General features: G+C 39.0%; 1 protein-coding gene across 5 annotated transcripts in view; it reads left to right on the forward strand.

Annotated features, from left to right (window-relative positions):
- LOC134206060 (uncharacterized) overlaps positions 1-14,218 on the forward strand; it is a 672,178-nt gene that overhangs the window by 561,207 nt on the left and 96,753 nt on the right. For all 5 annotated transcript variants that reach the window (XR_009978242.1, XR_009978243.1, XM_062681739.1 and 2 more), the window contains exon 9: positions 4,914-5,067. Coding sequence is in view for 3 of the 5 variants with exons in the window: in XM_062681739.1 (XP_062537723.1) it covers positions 4,914-5,067 (154 nt within the window). In the remaining 2 variants the exon portion in view is untranslated. The remainder of the gene's footprint in view (positions 1-4,913; positions 5,068-14,218) is intronic.

A 14,218-nucleotide genomic window follows, 5' to 3' on the forward strand; every position in this document is an offset into this window, starting at 1 on the left:
CGGGAGTACGGGATTCCATAAGGAATTCCTCTTCGAATTTTTTACCGGAATTCCTCCCGAAATATCTTCTAGGGCTCCTAGGAATTCCGTCCAGAAACCCTCCGAGAATTACTTCCGGAAACCCTCCGGGAATTTTCTTCTCGAAACCTTTCAGGACTTTCTCTCGAAAACCCTCCAAAAAATTCTTTCCAAAAACCATTCGGGAATGTGAAACCCTTCGCGAATACCTCCTGGAGTTCTTCCACGAAGAATTCCTGGATTAATTTCGGAGGAATTCCTGGAGGAATTCCAGAAGAAATTCCTAGAAGAATCCCAGAAGGAATTCTCGGAGGAATTATCGGAAAATTTTCCCGATGAATTACCAAAGGAATTGCCGGAGGAGATCCCAGAGGAATTCTCGAAGGTATTCCTAAAGGAGTTCCCAAAGGAATTTCTAAAGGAATTCCCAAAGGAATTCTCAAAGGAATTCCCAAAGGAATTCTCAAAGGAATTCCCAAAGGAATTATCAAAGGAATTCTAAAAAGAACTCTCAAAGGAATTCCCAAATAAATTCCCAAAGGAATTCTCAAAGGAATTCCCAAAGGAATTCCCAAATGAATTCTCAAAGGATTTCCCGAAGGAATTCTCATAGGATTTTTCAAAGGAATTCTTAAAGTAATTTCCAAAGGAATTCTCAAAGGAATTCCCAAAGGAACTCCCGAATGAATTCTCAAAGGAATTCTCAAATAAATTCCCAAAAGAATTCTCAAAGTAATTCCCAAATAAATTCCCAAAGGAATTCCCAACGGATTTCCCAAATGAATTCTCAAAGGATTTCCCAAAGGAATTCCCAAAGGAATTCCAAAAGGAAATCCCAAAGGAATTCCCAAAGAAATTCCTAAAAGAATTCCCAAAAGAATTCCCATAGGAATTCCCAAAGGTATTCCCAAAGGAATTCTCAAAGGAATTCCCGAAGGAATTCTCAAAGGATTTTTCAAAGGAATTCGTAAAGTAATTTCCAAAGGAATTCTCAAAGGAATTCTCAAAGGAATTCTCGAAGGAATTTTCAAAGGAATTCCCTAAGGAATTCTCAAAGGAATCTCCAAAGGAATTCTCAAAGGAATTCCTAAAGGAATTCCCAAAGGAATTCCCAAAGGAATTCTCAAAGGAATTCTCAAAGGAATTCCCAAAGGAATTCTCAAGGGAATTCCCAAAGGAATTCTCAAAGGAATTCCCAAAGAAATTCTCAAAGGAATTCCCAAAGGAATTCTCAAAGGAGTTCCCAGAGAAATTCCCAAAGGAATTCTCAAAGGAATTCCCAAAGGAATTCTCAAAGGAATTTCCAAAGGAATTCTCAAAAGAATTCCCAAAGGAGTTCTCAGAGGAATTCCCAAAGGAATTCTCAAAGGAATTCTCAAATAAATTTTCAAAGGAATTCTCAAAGAAACTCCCAGAGGAATTTCCAAAAGATTTCTCAAAGGAATGCCCAAAGGAATTCTCAAAGAAAATTTCCAAAGAAATTCCCGAATGAAGGAATTCGCAAAGGAATTCTCAAAGGAATTCCCAATGGAATTCCCAAAGGAATTCTCAAAGGAATTACCAAAGGAATTCCCAAAGGAATTCTCAAAGGAATGCCCAAAAGAATTCTCAAAGGAATTTCCAAAGGAACTCCCGAATGAATTCTCAAAGGAATTTGCAAAGGAATTCTCAAAGGAATTCCCGAATGAATTCTCAAAGGAATTCTCAAAGGAATTCCCAATGGAATTCCCAAAGGAATTCTCAAAGGAATTACCAAACGAATTCCCATAGGAATTCCTACAGGAGTTCTAAAAGGAATGCCCAAAAGAATTCTCAAAGGAATTTCCAAAGGAACCGAATGAATTTCCCGTGGAAATTCGAATGAATTTCCCGTGGAAATTCGAATGAATTTCCCGTGGAAATTCGAATGAATTTCCCGTGGAAATTCGAATGAATTCTCAAATTCCCGAATGAATTCTCAAAGGAATTTGCTAAGGAATTCTCAAAGGAATTCCCAAAGGAATTCTCAAAGAAATTCTTAAAGGAATTACCAGAGGAATTCTCAAAGGAATATCCAGAGGAATTCTTGAAGGAATTCCCAAAGGAATTCTCGAAGGAATTCCCAAAGGAATTTCCGAAGGAATTCTCAAAGGAATTCCCAAAGGAATCCCCAAAAGAATTCCCAAAGGAATTCTCAAAGGAATTCCGAAAGGAATTTTCAAAGGAATTCCCCAAGGAATTCTCAAATGAATTTTCAAAGGAACTCCCAAAGGAATTCTCAAAGGAATTCCTAAAGGAATTCTCAAAGGAATTCCTAAAGGAATTATCAAAGGAATTCCTAAAGGGATTCTCAAAGGAATTCCCAAAGGAATTCTCAAGGGAATTCTCAAGGCCTAAAGGAGTTCTTAAAGGAATTCCCAGAGGAATTCTCAAAGGAATTTCCAAAGAAATTCTCAAAGGAATTCCCAAAGGAATTCTCAAAGGAATTCTCAAAAGAATTCTCAAAGGAATTCCCAAAGGAATTCAGGGACAAATTCTCAAAGGAATTCCCGGAGAAATTCACAAAGGAATTCACGGAGATATTCTCAAAGGAATTCACGGAGAGATTCCTAAGGGAATTTCTGTAGAAGATTCCGAAGGAATTCCCGGAGAAACTCCCGAAGAAATTCTTGGAGAAATGCCCTAATGATTTTTCGGAAGAATTCCCAAAGGAATTTCCGGAGGAATTCCGAAAGGAATTTTCAAAATAATTTCCAAAGGAATACCTGAAGTAATTCCCAATGGATTCCCGGAGTAATTCCCGAAAAATCTACCGGACTAATTCCCTGAGCAATGCCTGAAGGGAAGGAGAAATTCCCGGATGAATAGTTGGAGGAATTCTTGATGAAATGCTTGGAGGAATTTCCAGAGCAATTAATGGAAGAATTCTCCGTATTTTCGACGGAACTCCCGGCAGAATTTACAGAATAGTCGACAGATTTCTCGCAATTGTTCAATTATTTTGGAGTCATTCCTGTATAGTCAATTCGCTACTACCAAAATTCTTTACGGCTATGGTTTACTTGTCGCAACACTTGACGGGGATGTCAGAAAATCTCGGAGAATGCATTAAAATTAATGTAAATTAATGCGAACGCTATTTCGACCTTTTCTCATTATGTTTTATATCGCGCAAGTAAGACACAATCGTCGTTAGGTTCATTTATACAAGTTTTTTTTTATTTTTTATTTACTTTTACGTTTCTATTCGTGCATTATGAGTGTGCGTGTATTCAGTTTACCCGGCCGGGATAAACTGGTGCAATGTGAACTGACAAAAAATGTTCTGATCATGATCCTGATCCGGCCCAGCCCGTGCGCAATGAGAATAGGCCTTTATGGATAAGTTTTCTAAAGTTTTCATGCTTCTTGAAGAAGCTCTCTAAGCTTCTTGGAGAAGCATTCAAAGCTATCTGAATTATTTGGAGAAGCTCTCTAAGGTTTTTTGGAGAAGCTATGCATTGTAGACCAACATGGTTTAAGATCGACGTTGAATTTCCGAGGACACCGATTGTAGAATATACACACGTTGGTGTACAAATTCAATACACGCGTCATATCCAACTTCGTCTGCACCAACTGCTTGCTCTTCAGAATCTCAGAGGATTGCTGGGTCAACTTTGAATGACAAAAAGCAATCCTGCGGAGTGTCCAATGTCTCCACTGTTTCTCCCAGGTTTGACAAGATCTTAACGGTGCGTTGAAAATCATCAACGATGCTAACATGAAAATCGTGCATCAGCTATCTGAATGTATTCCTCGCCGAGTTTTGGTAAGCCAATACAGAATCAATTGTATACATTGATAAGGTATCGTATTACATACAATTAAGTGTCACTCTTTTCTAAACAATTATACAGACATTGATGCGTCAAGCTGAGTTGATTGATACACATTCTATGATACTTTGTTGTTATTTTTTAAAACCGGAAAGTGAAAAAGGTAGCATTCGGAGTACTTTTCCGTACGGCAAAGGCACACAAATTTAAAAATGTAGGCTCAAGTTTGACCTTTTTTCCTTCCAAGGATTGACCTTTCCATCCAACGACCTTTTACCCCTAGAGTGTATTGAACAGTGCTCTTCTGCCGTAATCCCACCACTTAATTTTTTTTCTTCCAACGGAACAAATGTTCTCCCATTTGTCGGAAGCCGCCGGTTAACGCATTCTTATCTCCCCCGGGCAATCATTCCCCACCTTCGCAGAGCCTCGCGTACAAGTTGGTATGTTTCACATGAACCGGCGGCAATCGACCAGCCGAGAGTGGGAAGGAATTAATTATCCGGATTAGAATTTATTAGCCTCACACATCCTTGACTTGAATGTTGATTCTGCTGTATGGAGGATTAGCTTCGGATTGCTCCTTCAACAATGTATTTAGCAAAGCTGTGCAGGAGACAAAACCCTGACGTTGGTTGGTCACTGGGATTTCGTTTGATTTATTGAATCTGATTCGTTATGCAGCAGGCAGCTGTTGAACCGACGGAGTCTAATATAATTAACCTGAATAATGGAGCAAATGCTTGGATTTGGGATTTTATTTCCGATGAAGAACTCTCATTTTAATCGTCCATTCTCATCGTTTATTGGAAGTTGTGAATCACATGCCCCGGTAGGTAATTATAGTCGCTTTCAGTGTTTGTAGATTAGCGCCGTTGTATGTGTGCATTGTCCGTAATCGATGTGGCCCGCGCCTGGATTGTGAACATTAGAAATTCCTCTTGTATACGTTTCCGACACGCTTCAAATGCTCTCTATTCTCTGAATTAAACATTCCCCCGAACATTATGGCATTCTAAATAACTAATTGCGATTTTCACGTTTCACATCGGCATCCGAACCGCTTCCCCCGACCCACCTGTTTGGCGATCCCCGCAGTGATATCGGAGTGCTACGACGAGCGCTTCAAGGCCTACAACGCGTCGTGCTATTCGTTCATCTCCTTCCCGGAAGCGGACTGGCTGACGGCCCAGCAGATCTGCCGACTGAACGGAGCGCAGCTGGCGTCGATTTCGACCACCGATGAGCAAAGGTAGGTGAGGTTTTGCGTTTGGGTTTCTGTTGACCAGCGGGATGTCGATAGCGTGCAAATATGTATGTGCTGCTTGGGCTTGGGCTATGCTTCACCGGATATGCTACCACGAACCGGGGGGAAGAATTGTTTATACACTTGCCGATCCAGTTATTGAAACAGCACAGTTCGATGTTTTGGGAACTCGGCTCACATATAGGTATTAAAGGCAATGGCGGTATTCATACAAATACTTGCTTAACACCTGATCAAATTCAAATGTGAAAGTTTTGTCTAACGTTTCGAAAGCAATATAGTAATCAATAAGTATTACAAATTCAACATTTTTCGATAAACCGTGTATTCCTATGCACGTGGGACAGTTAAGCATGTTACATCAGTTGAGTTTTGTTAGGCAGGCACTGATTACTGAATCGAAGTGTGCCAGGCTTGCAAACGATCGCCACTCGCCAGTTTCTGTGCGTCAATTGTTGCCCCGTGTTCAAACTTTAGTTTGGGCTGGCTTCCGTCGAATGTTTTCATGCAAATAGAACGTGTTCTCGTGCAAGATGAGATAGTAGGGTAAGTGTGTCGTAGGATGTTGCGGCTGTGCATTTTATGCAGAATCTATGCTTCTACTATGCAACACACATTGTCTATCACAGAGGTTCCCAAACTTTTTAGATATGCGATCCACCTAACAGAGCCCAATATTGCTGGCAGCCAGATACAAAATGCTTGGATTTTTTATAATTGAATAAAATATAAGTTTGCGTTAGACTGCTTGGATCATAATAAATTGGTTCATGCCCCTTCATTATGTTCGCAAAAATTCAGCAATTTTTTATTCTTTTTCTGAGATAGACACCAAGTTTAATCATTCCAGGAATGATTCTTAAAAAGAATGCGTCTGCCCGGTATAAGGTGAAGGGAGGAGTAACGCCTGCTTTAAATGGGTGTATCTGCCCGGTATAAGGCGAAAGGAGTTGATAAAACCTTCTTTAAAAAAACGAATCTGCCCGGTATTAGGCGAAGGAAGGAGTAATACCTTCTGCGCCGGAGTAATGCGTCTGCCCAGTATAAAGCGAAAAAAAGAATATAGTAGAAATAAAGGATTACTCATAAAAACATCTTTCCGTAAGAAAGTACAGAGAGGAGATAATGTAAAGGGTAAATGAAATTTTGAAAACTACTTCTACATATGCTGGGAGACCTTCCTAAGCCGTGCGGGAAGAAGCGTGGCTGCCAAGCAAGACTATGCTAAAGGAGGCTGGCTTCAACTTCTGACCTGGTCTAGGAAACCCACTGAAAAAAATCGTCTTTCTTAGGTATAAAAGTTTCAACTTGTTAATCTCATGTTATATGAATACAAAAAATGGTAACTTGGCTTAGAAACCTGGCAGGTAACAATTGCGGAAATGCTGAATGAACACTAAGCTATTATTATTAAATGATACATTCCGCCAAAAATCATTTTTTTTCGCGGTACGACATTCCGCGAAATGTTCTAGGAATACTAGAATAAGAGATCGGCGAAGACGCCATCTTGTTTCCAATCGAACCGTTAAAAGCGGTTCCAATTCGACTTGTGCACATTTTGCATCCATAAGAAGCAAGCAAAAAGTTCAAGTGATGCCAGTATTATTTTCACGATTTTATGCATTTTCATACGTTGCCATTTCGACAGTTTTTCACTCCACCGTTCTCTGGTTATAGGGTTGCTAGAATGTACCAATACCACCGACAAACTGACGTGAACCTACACAGATAAAAATATGTTGTGATTTTAAATGTATTTTCATGCACATATTTGGAGCATGCAAATAAACGTAACATTCAATCAATCTCACTATTCTTTTAAATCGAAATAAATGTAAACGGCGCTTGCTTGCAAAATTCAATCAAATTTAATATAATATCGAATGTTAATTCGTTTGATGGGATAAGCTGCAATTTTACACGTCGTTGAATTTTCAAAATTATTTACTGTGTACAATACCAACCCTGACCGAAAATGTGAAAAGGTGGTTAAGTCAAAAAGAAGAATGTGCAAACTGCAGGAAAGTTCAACAGCTGTTCGATATAAACACAACGTACACTCTCAGAATATTTTACTCGATGCAAATAACGGCAACATATAAAAATGCCTCGGATTACTGAAAATTAACAATAAATTTCTCATACTTTTCAGATAATACTTAATGTGTGAGACATCGAATCATTTGAAGTATTTAGGTGCTCCATTTTCGTAGTGAACTCCAATGGGATTGTAAAGTCAGTAAGTGATTACTTACTCAGAAATGAATGAAGTTTTTTTAACTGTAATGTGTTTTCATGCACACACATACATTGAACAGACGATGTGTAAATCATTATGCAGATGGAGTTAGTGGTTGGAAAAAGATTACTGTGTTAAAAAAAAAAAATAGTACACAGTATGGGTGTGCACCTCAGTTTGTCGGTGGTTTAAGTGTGACATGAGTTGATAAAGTCTTTTTTAAAAGAACGCGTCTGTCCGGTATAATGCGAATAGAGGAGTAACGCCTTCTTAGAATGAATGCATCTGCCCGGTATAAGGCAAAAGGAGTTGATAATGCTTCTTTAAAAAGGCGTCTTCTCGGTATAAGATGAAGAGAGGGGTAATGCCAATGAAGAGGGGTAATGGTAATGAAGGCGAAAGGAAGAAATAAAGGATTATTCATTAAAACGTAACAAAGTGAGGAGTAGAGATAATCCCTTCATTACATCTGGCCCATCTGTCAGATCTTATAAAGGATTTATAAGGGGCAATTGAAATTACGAAACTACTTCTACATATCCTAGGAGGCCTTCCTTAGCCGTGCGTGAAGATGCGTGGCTGCCAAGCAAGAGCAAGACTATGTTGAATGAGGCTGGGTTCAACTTCTGGCCCGGTTGAACGGTTAATAACAGTTTTAACGTATTATACGAATGCGAAAAAAAATGGCAGCTTTACTTAGAAACTTCGCAGGTAATAATTGCCGAATTGCTGAATAAACACTAAGCTATTATTATTAATATTCCGCGAAATGGCACATTCCGCCAAAAGTCATCCGGGGAAAAGGAACAAACCGCCAAATGTCGTACCGCGAAAAGTCACAAACCGCCAAATGTTATTCCGCGAAATGTTCAACCGCGAAAATGAATTCCGCGAAATAGTTTCCGGCGAAATGTTATACAATCGTCATTTGACGTTGCACTGCGAAAAGTGAAAAAATGAGAGGTAAAACATAATTATATAGTAGAGAGGCGTCTACCTCCTCAATCCACTCTTTTCACTTTTCACAGTGGAAAATCACAAATTATTTCTAATTACTTACCGCGAGAAGTAAGAACATAAAAGTAAGAAAGCATGAGTGATGAAGGAAGTGTTTGAAATAAAGAGTCAGCAGTGAGAATTTCAAACTTCTCACTGTGAGAAGTGAGAAATTAGGAATGAGTAGTGAGTAGTAAAACGTCTCACTTCTTATTTCTCACTTCCTATTTCTAATTTTTATTTCCAAACTTCTTATTTCGAACTTCTCACTTTTCGCAATGCGGTCAAATGACCTATTCGGCCAATGAGCTATTTGTTCAAGTGAGCTATTCGGCCAAATGGCGTATTCGGTCAAATGACCATTCGGCCAAATGACTTTCGGACAAACGGTCTGTTCGGCCAAATGACATATTCCACCAAACGACTTTCGGCTAAATGTCATTCGGACGAATGATTTTCGGCCGAGTGGCCCTTCCCCGACTGTAAAGGCCATGATCGAATAAGTCATTTGGCCGAATAAATCATTTGGCCGAATATGTCATTTGACCAAATAGGCCATTTGACGTCTCACTTCTCAACCATCATTTCTCACTTCTCACTGTGGAGAGAGACGTCTCTCTTCCTTCTTCTCACTTCTCACTGTAAAAAGTGCGAAGTGAGAAGTAATAAATGATGATTGGGAAGTGAGAAGTGAGATGTCAAATGACCTATTTCCCCAAATTACATATTTGACCGAATGACCTGTCCAGCCAAATGACCTATTCGGCCACTGTTAGCGCCTCTGCGCTAGCGGGCCTTACTGTACCTATACTGCGACAACGCCCAACGTGTATACTCGGCATCAGTCTAGAAGGAACGAGCAGAAAGCAGCGCACGTCACGCCGCGAATATAGTTTCTAAAATTTATTACTAAATTTAGTGATTTAGCAGTTTAACCGTTAAATTTCAGTCAGGTAAACACTAATTACATGAATTAAGTGCAGTAAATTAATTGTAAATCCCGTCATCCGGTGAATTTCAACTGCAATCTGTACTTAGCTATTCTAACCTGTATTTGTTAGATCAGTTCCGTCAAAGAAAAGGTAATTAGTCACAACGCAGAAATACCACGCAGTGCAGACAATTTATAAAGGGAAAAATATATTAGCTCTTTTAGTGGAATGTATTCAACCGTCTAAGACGAATTAAGTACTCTCCATTTAATTCCACCAGTCAATTTTCGTTATCTTTGCAGATACGTATTTCGACTACAACTGTGTGGTCGTCTTCAGTGTCTCGTACTTGACTCGACTTGACTCGAGTCAAGTACGAGACACTGAAGACGACCACACAGTTGTGGTCGAAATACGTATCTGCAAAGATAACGAAAATTAACTGGTGGAATTAAATGGAGAGTACTTAATTCGTCTTAGACGGTTATAAAAGGGACTAAACGTGAGTACAGACACAGAACTCCTTTGTAAATATGATGAATTCATTGTTATCAGATTCCAATTGGAAAATCAACCACAGAAATGTTAGATTTAAGAGATACATAATTATCCAGATCGGTTAAAAACACAATTGTTGTACGTATCAATTTCAGGAAAATAATAATGCTCATGCACAGTTAAACAGTAAATCCCATCAAATCGGTCATTTTTTATTGCTGCATTATTATTATGGAAATTCCCTTTTTCCAATCTGTTGGCAATCTCCAACAGCCACATACAGTCACTCTCAAAATTGAGCGTACAGTATGGATTAGTTGACTACATTCGAAAATTTCAAAGGAAATTAAATGGTTAGCTCGGTTGTTTTTAATGCATTTCAATATTTATCCCTTCCTTCAATGTATGCGTACATAAAATGGTTGAACTTTTTTCTCTAAAGTTCATTTATTTGAAAATAATCTCAAAATACGCCTATTGGATGTGACAAAATTGAGCGTACAGCGATTTTTTTTCTGTAAAATTTCTTATTATAAACACGATTAATGTATTTTAATATTGTTTTTTCATGATTATATTTATAATAATAAACATCCGCTACTTAAACATTCAATGTTTTGAAATTAAACCATGTTTTGGTCAAAATGGGGAACAAGTGAGAGGTAAGAACATTGCTATTTAACAATTCAATGCCTGTGGGCAAAATAAATGCCTTAATTTGTATGTTTCATACGCATCGTATCTTATACATGATAGATAATCGAAATCGAGCGAGACATACGATTAATTTGTCAAAATTCAGTCGGTAAATGATGAAAACAGATGTAAACATACAGAGAAAACGACAAATGTTAGGAATGACATAATTCAAATTTAGTATGTCTTTGACTAAAATTTGTTTTAAAGCTCGATTAATGTCTCAGGTCTATCATTAAGAGTAATATTATTGAATCCAATCATTCACAGTCAAATTCTAAAAGTACAAGGTGCATGTTAAGGTACCGAACATAAAAACAGCTTTTCAATCCCGTAGAGCAATTCTGATTGAATATTGAAAAGATAGCTTAAAATCGTGATTTCATAATTAAATTTGGATTGAGCTCCACGGTCTGTTACCATAAGGGATACAATTGGATGATTTCCATGTGGCGAGTAAAAATAAACTTTTTTAAGAGTTCGGCAGCTTATTTAATGATATCGTGGTGAATTTAAATGATTCAACCAAATTTGTTCCTACGGTGACTGAGTCTTCAAATATAAAATGACATCTTATAATGTATCCCTGTGCTGCTCTTTTATTAATATTATTATTAATGAGTATCCTGAGCTTATAAGCTACCCATACATCGACTTTTAAATAAAGTTATACTAAATTTGAAATATGCCGTTCCCAACATTTGTCGTTTTCTTTGTATGTTTACATCTATTTTCATCATTTACCGACTGAATTTTCCCAAATTTATCGTATGTCTCGATCGATTTCGATTATCTATCATATATAAGACACGATGCCGGTGAAATCCATATCTTAAAGCATCTATTTTGCTCAGCAGCATTGAATTGTTAAATAGCATTGTTTATACATCTTACTTCACACTTAAAATAAATCGCAGATTTCTGTGAAATTTCACCGAAATCTCAGCAGCAGAACTGTTCGGTAATAATTTTACAGATTTTTTGGTGGTTTTGACAGTTGAATAAAGGAAAATACCGCAGAAAATCGGTGAAATAATTACCGAACAAATCTGCTGTTGAGATTTCGGTGAATTGAAGCAAAATTCACCGAAATCTGTGAAATGATTTAAGTGTGTTGTTCGCCATTTTGATTAAAACATGGTTTAATTTCAAAACATTGAATGTTTAAGTAGCGGATGTTTATTATTATAAATATAATCATGAGAAAACAATACTATAATACATTAATCGTGTTTATAATAAGAATTTTTATAGAAAAACATTAGCTGTACGCTCAATTTTGTCACATCTAATAGGCGTATTTTGAGACTAGTTTCAAATAAATGAACTTTAGAGAAACAATTTCAACCATTTTATGTACGCATACATTGAAGGAAGGGATGAATATTGAAATGCATTAAAAACAACCGAGCCAACAATTAAATTTCCTTTGGAATTTTCGAATCTATTCATCTAATCCATGCTGTACGCTCAATTTTGAGAGTGACTGTAACCCGTTCGGCCAAATGACTTTCGGCCTAATGGTTTGTTCAGCCTAGTGGCATTCGGCCAAATGGCTTCTGGTCGACCGGGTTTCGGCCAAACGACACTTCCCCATAGGTACACTCAAAATAATTGTCACTTTAATTCCACTATAAAAAGTCATGTAGACTTTAAAAATCGAAGCTTTCATCTGCCTTACTGGAATCAAATAAAACTTACTCAAATCACAAGTGCATCTTAATAGGAAATGTAGTGGAATTCATTAGAAAACATAGAAAATAATATCTATATACTCTTCTAGTGAATTCAACTCAAAATGAATGTATGAAAAATATATGAGTGGAGTTCTCAGAGCGAAAAGCATGTTTATAAACAATCGCTAATGAAACATTTTGCAGAAGCGTTATGAGAACGATTTGCAAAAAAAGTGTTTGAGTGTGAATTAATTTTCTACTCCATTTTTTGCCCTCGTTCGCTTCTAGTGGACGGGATACACATCACTAATAGGGATACTATAGAAAAAAATATCAAAGTTTCACTTAAATATTAAGTACATGGCCAAACAAAAATTCACTTAAATTTTATTTTATTTTCTAGTGAATTAAGAATAATGAGTTTACTTACTTACTTACTTACGGATCCTGTACACCTCCGGTGGTGCAAAGGGCCGACTTGAAAGATCTCCATCCTGAGCGTTACCCGGCTATCGCTTTAACCTGTTGCCAGGTTAGATTTCGGTCGACTTCTTTTATTTCTTTATTGAGGCTTCGCCGCCATGAGCCTCTGGGTCTGCCTCTGCTGCGATGTCCCGCTGGGTTCCAGTCTAATGCTTGTTTACAGATTTCGTTTCCGCCCCTACGTAGAGTGTGGCCGACCCAGCCCCACTTCCGATCCCGAATTTCTGTTGCTATCGGCCTCTGGTGACAACGACGATGGAGCTCATTGTTTGAGATCCAGTTGTGAGGCCACCAGGCCCGAATTATATACCGCAGGCATCTGTTAATGAACACCTGCAGCCGTTGAGTGTTCTCCACTGATACACACCATGTTTCGCTAGCGTATAACAGCACAGATTTCACGTTAGAGTTGAAAATTCGTATTTTGGTGCGTTCACTTATCTGCCTGTTTTTCCAGATATTTCTTAAACTCGCAAAGGCAGCCCTTGCTTTCTTGATCCGTGCGCCTATGTCGATCTTGGTACCGCCGTCCGACGCCATTTGGCTACCAAGATATTGGAAGCTTTCAACATTCTCCACCTTAGCCGTGCGGTAAGATACGCGGCTACAAAGCAAGACCATGCTGAGGGTGGCTGGGTTCGATTCCCGTGCCGGTCTAGACAATTTTCGGATTGGAAATTGTCTCGACTCCCTGGGCATGAAAGTATCATCGTGTTAGCCTCATGATATACGAATGCGAAAATGGTAACATGGCTTAGAAACCTCGCAGTTAATAACTGTGGAAGTGCTTAATGAACACTAAGCTGCGAGGCGGCTCTGTCCCAGTGTGGGGATGTAATGCCAATAAGAAGAAGAAGAAGAACATTCTCCACTGGTTGCCCGGCTACTGTGAAACTGGAAGGAGCCACCGTGTTTACATCCAAAGATTTGGTTTTGTTGACGTTGATGACTAAACCTGCCGAGGAGGAGCGCTCGGCAAGGTCGTTGAGCTTACTCTGCATATCAGAGCGCCGTTGCGCGAGGAGTGCAACGTCATCAGCCAATTCGAAGTCGTTTAGATGCTCCATGGTTATAGGCTGCCATAACAGCCCGCGGTTTGGTTCACGGTCAATCGCACCTACCAGAATCTCATCGATTACGATGAGGAACAGTAACAGTGATAGGATACATCCTTGCCTCACACCAGCTACGACCCGGATAGGGTCGGACAGGACCCCATTGTGCAGCACTCTACACGAAAAGGCCTCGTACTGTGCTTCGATGAGGCCGATGATTTTCTCAGGAACTCCCTTGCGTCTCAGGGCGCCCCACATATTCTCGTGATTGAGACGGTCGAAAGCTTTTTCGTAGTCAATGAATACCAAGTAAAGGGACTCTTGGAATTCGTTGACCTGCTCCAGAATGATGCGGAGCGTGACAATATGGTCCACACAGGATCTTCCGGCACGGAATCCGGCTTGCTGCCGCCGGAGAGTCGCATCGATCTTCTCCTGAATCCGGGCTAGGATAATTTTGCACAGAACTTTGAGAACGGTACACAGCAACATAATGCCTCGCCAGTTATCGCATACAGTCAGGTCACCCTTTTTGGGCACCGTTTCTAAGATACCTTG

Source organism: Armigeres subalbatus, chromosome 1 (assembly GCF_024139115.2).
Source record: "Armigeres subalbatus isolate Guangzhou_Male chromosome 1, GZ_Asu_2, whole genome shotgun sequence".
NCBI classification, from domain to species: Eukaryota; Metazoa; Arthropoda; class Insecta; order Diptera; family Culicidae; genus Armigeres; species Armigeres subalbatus.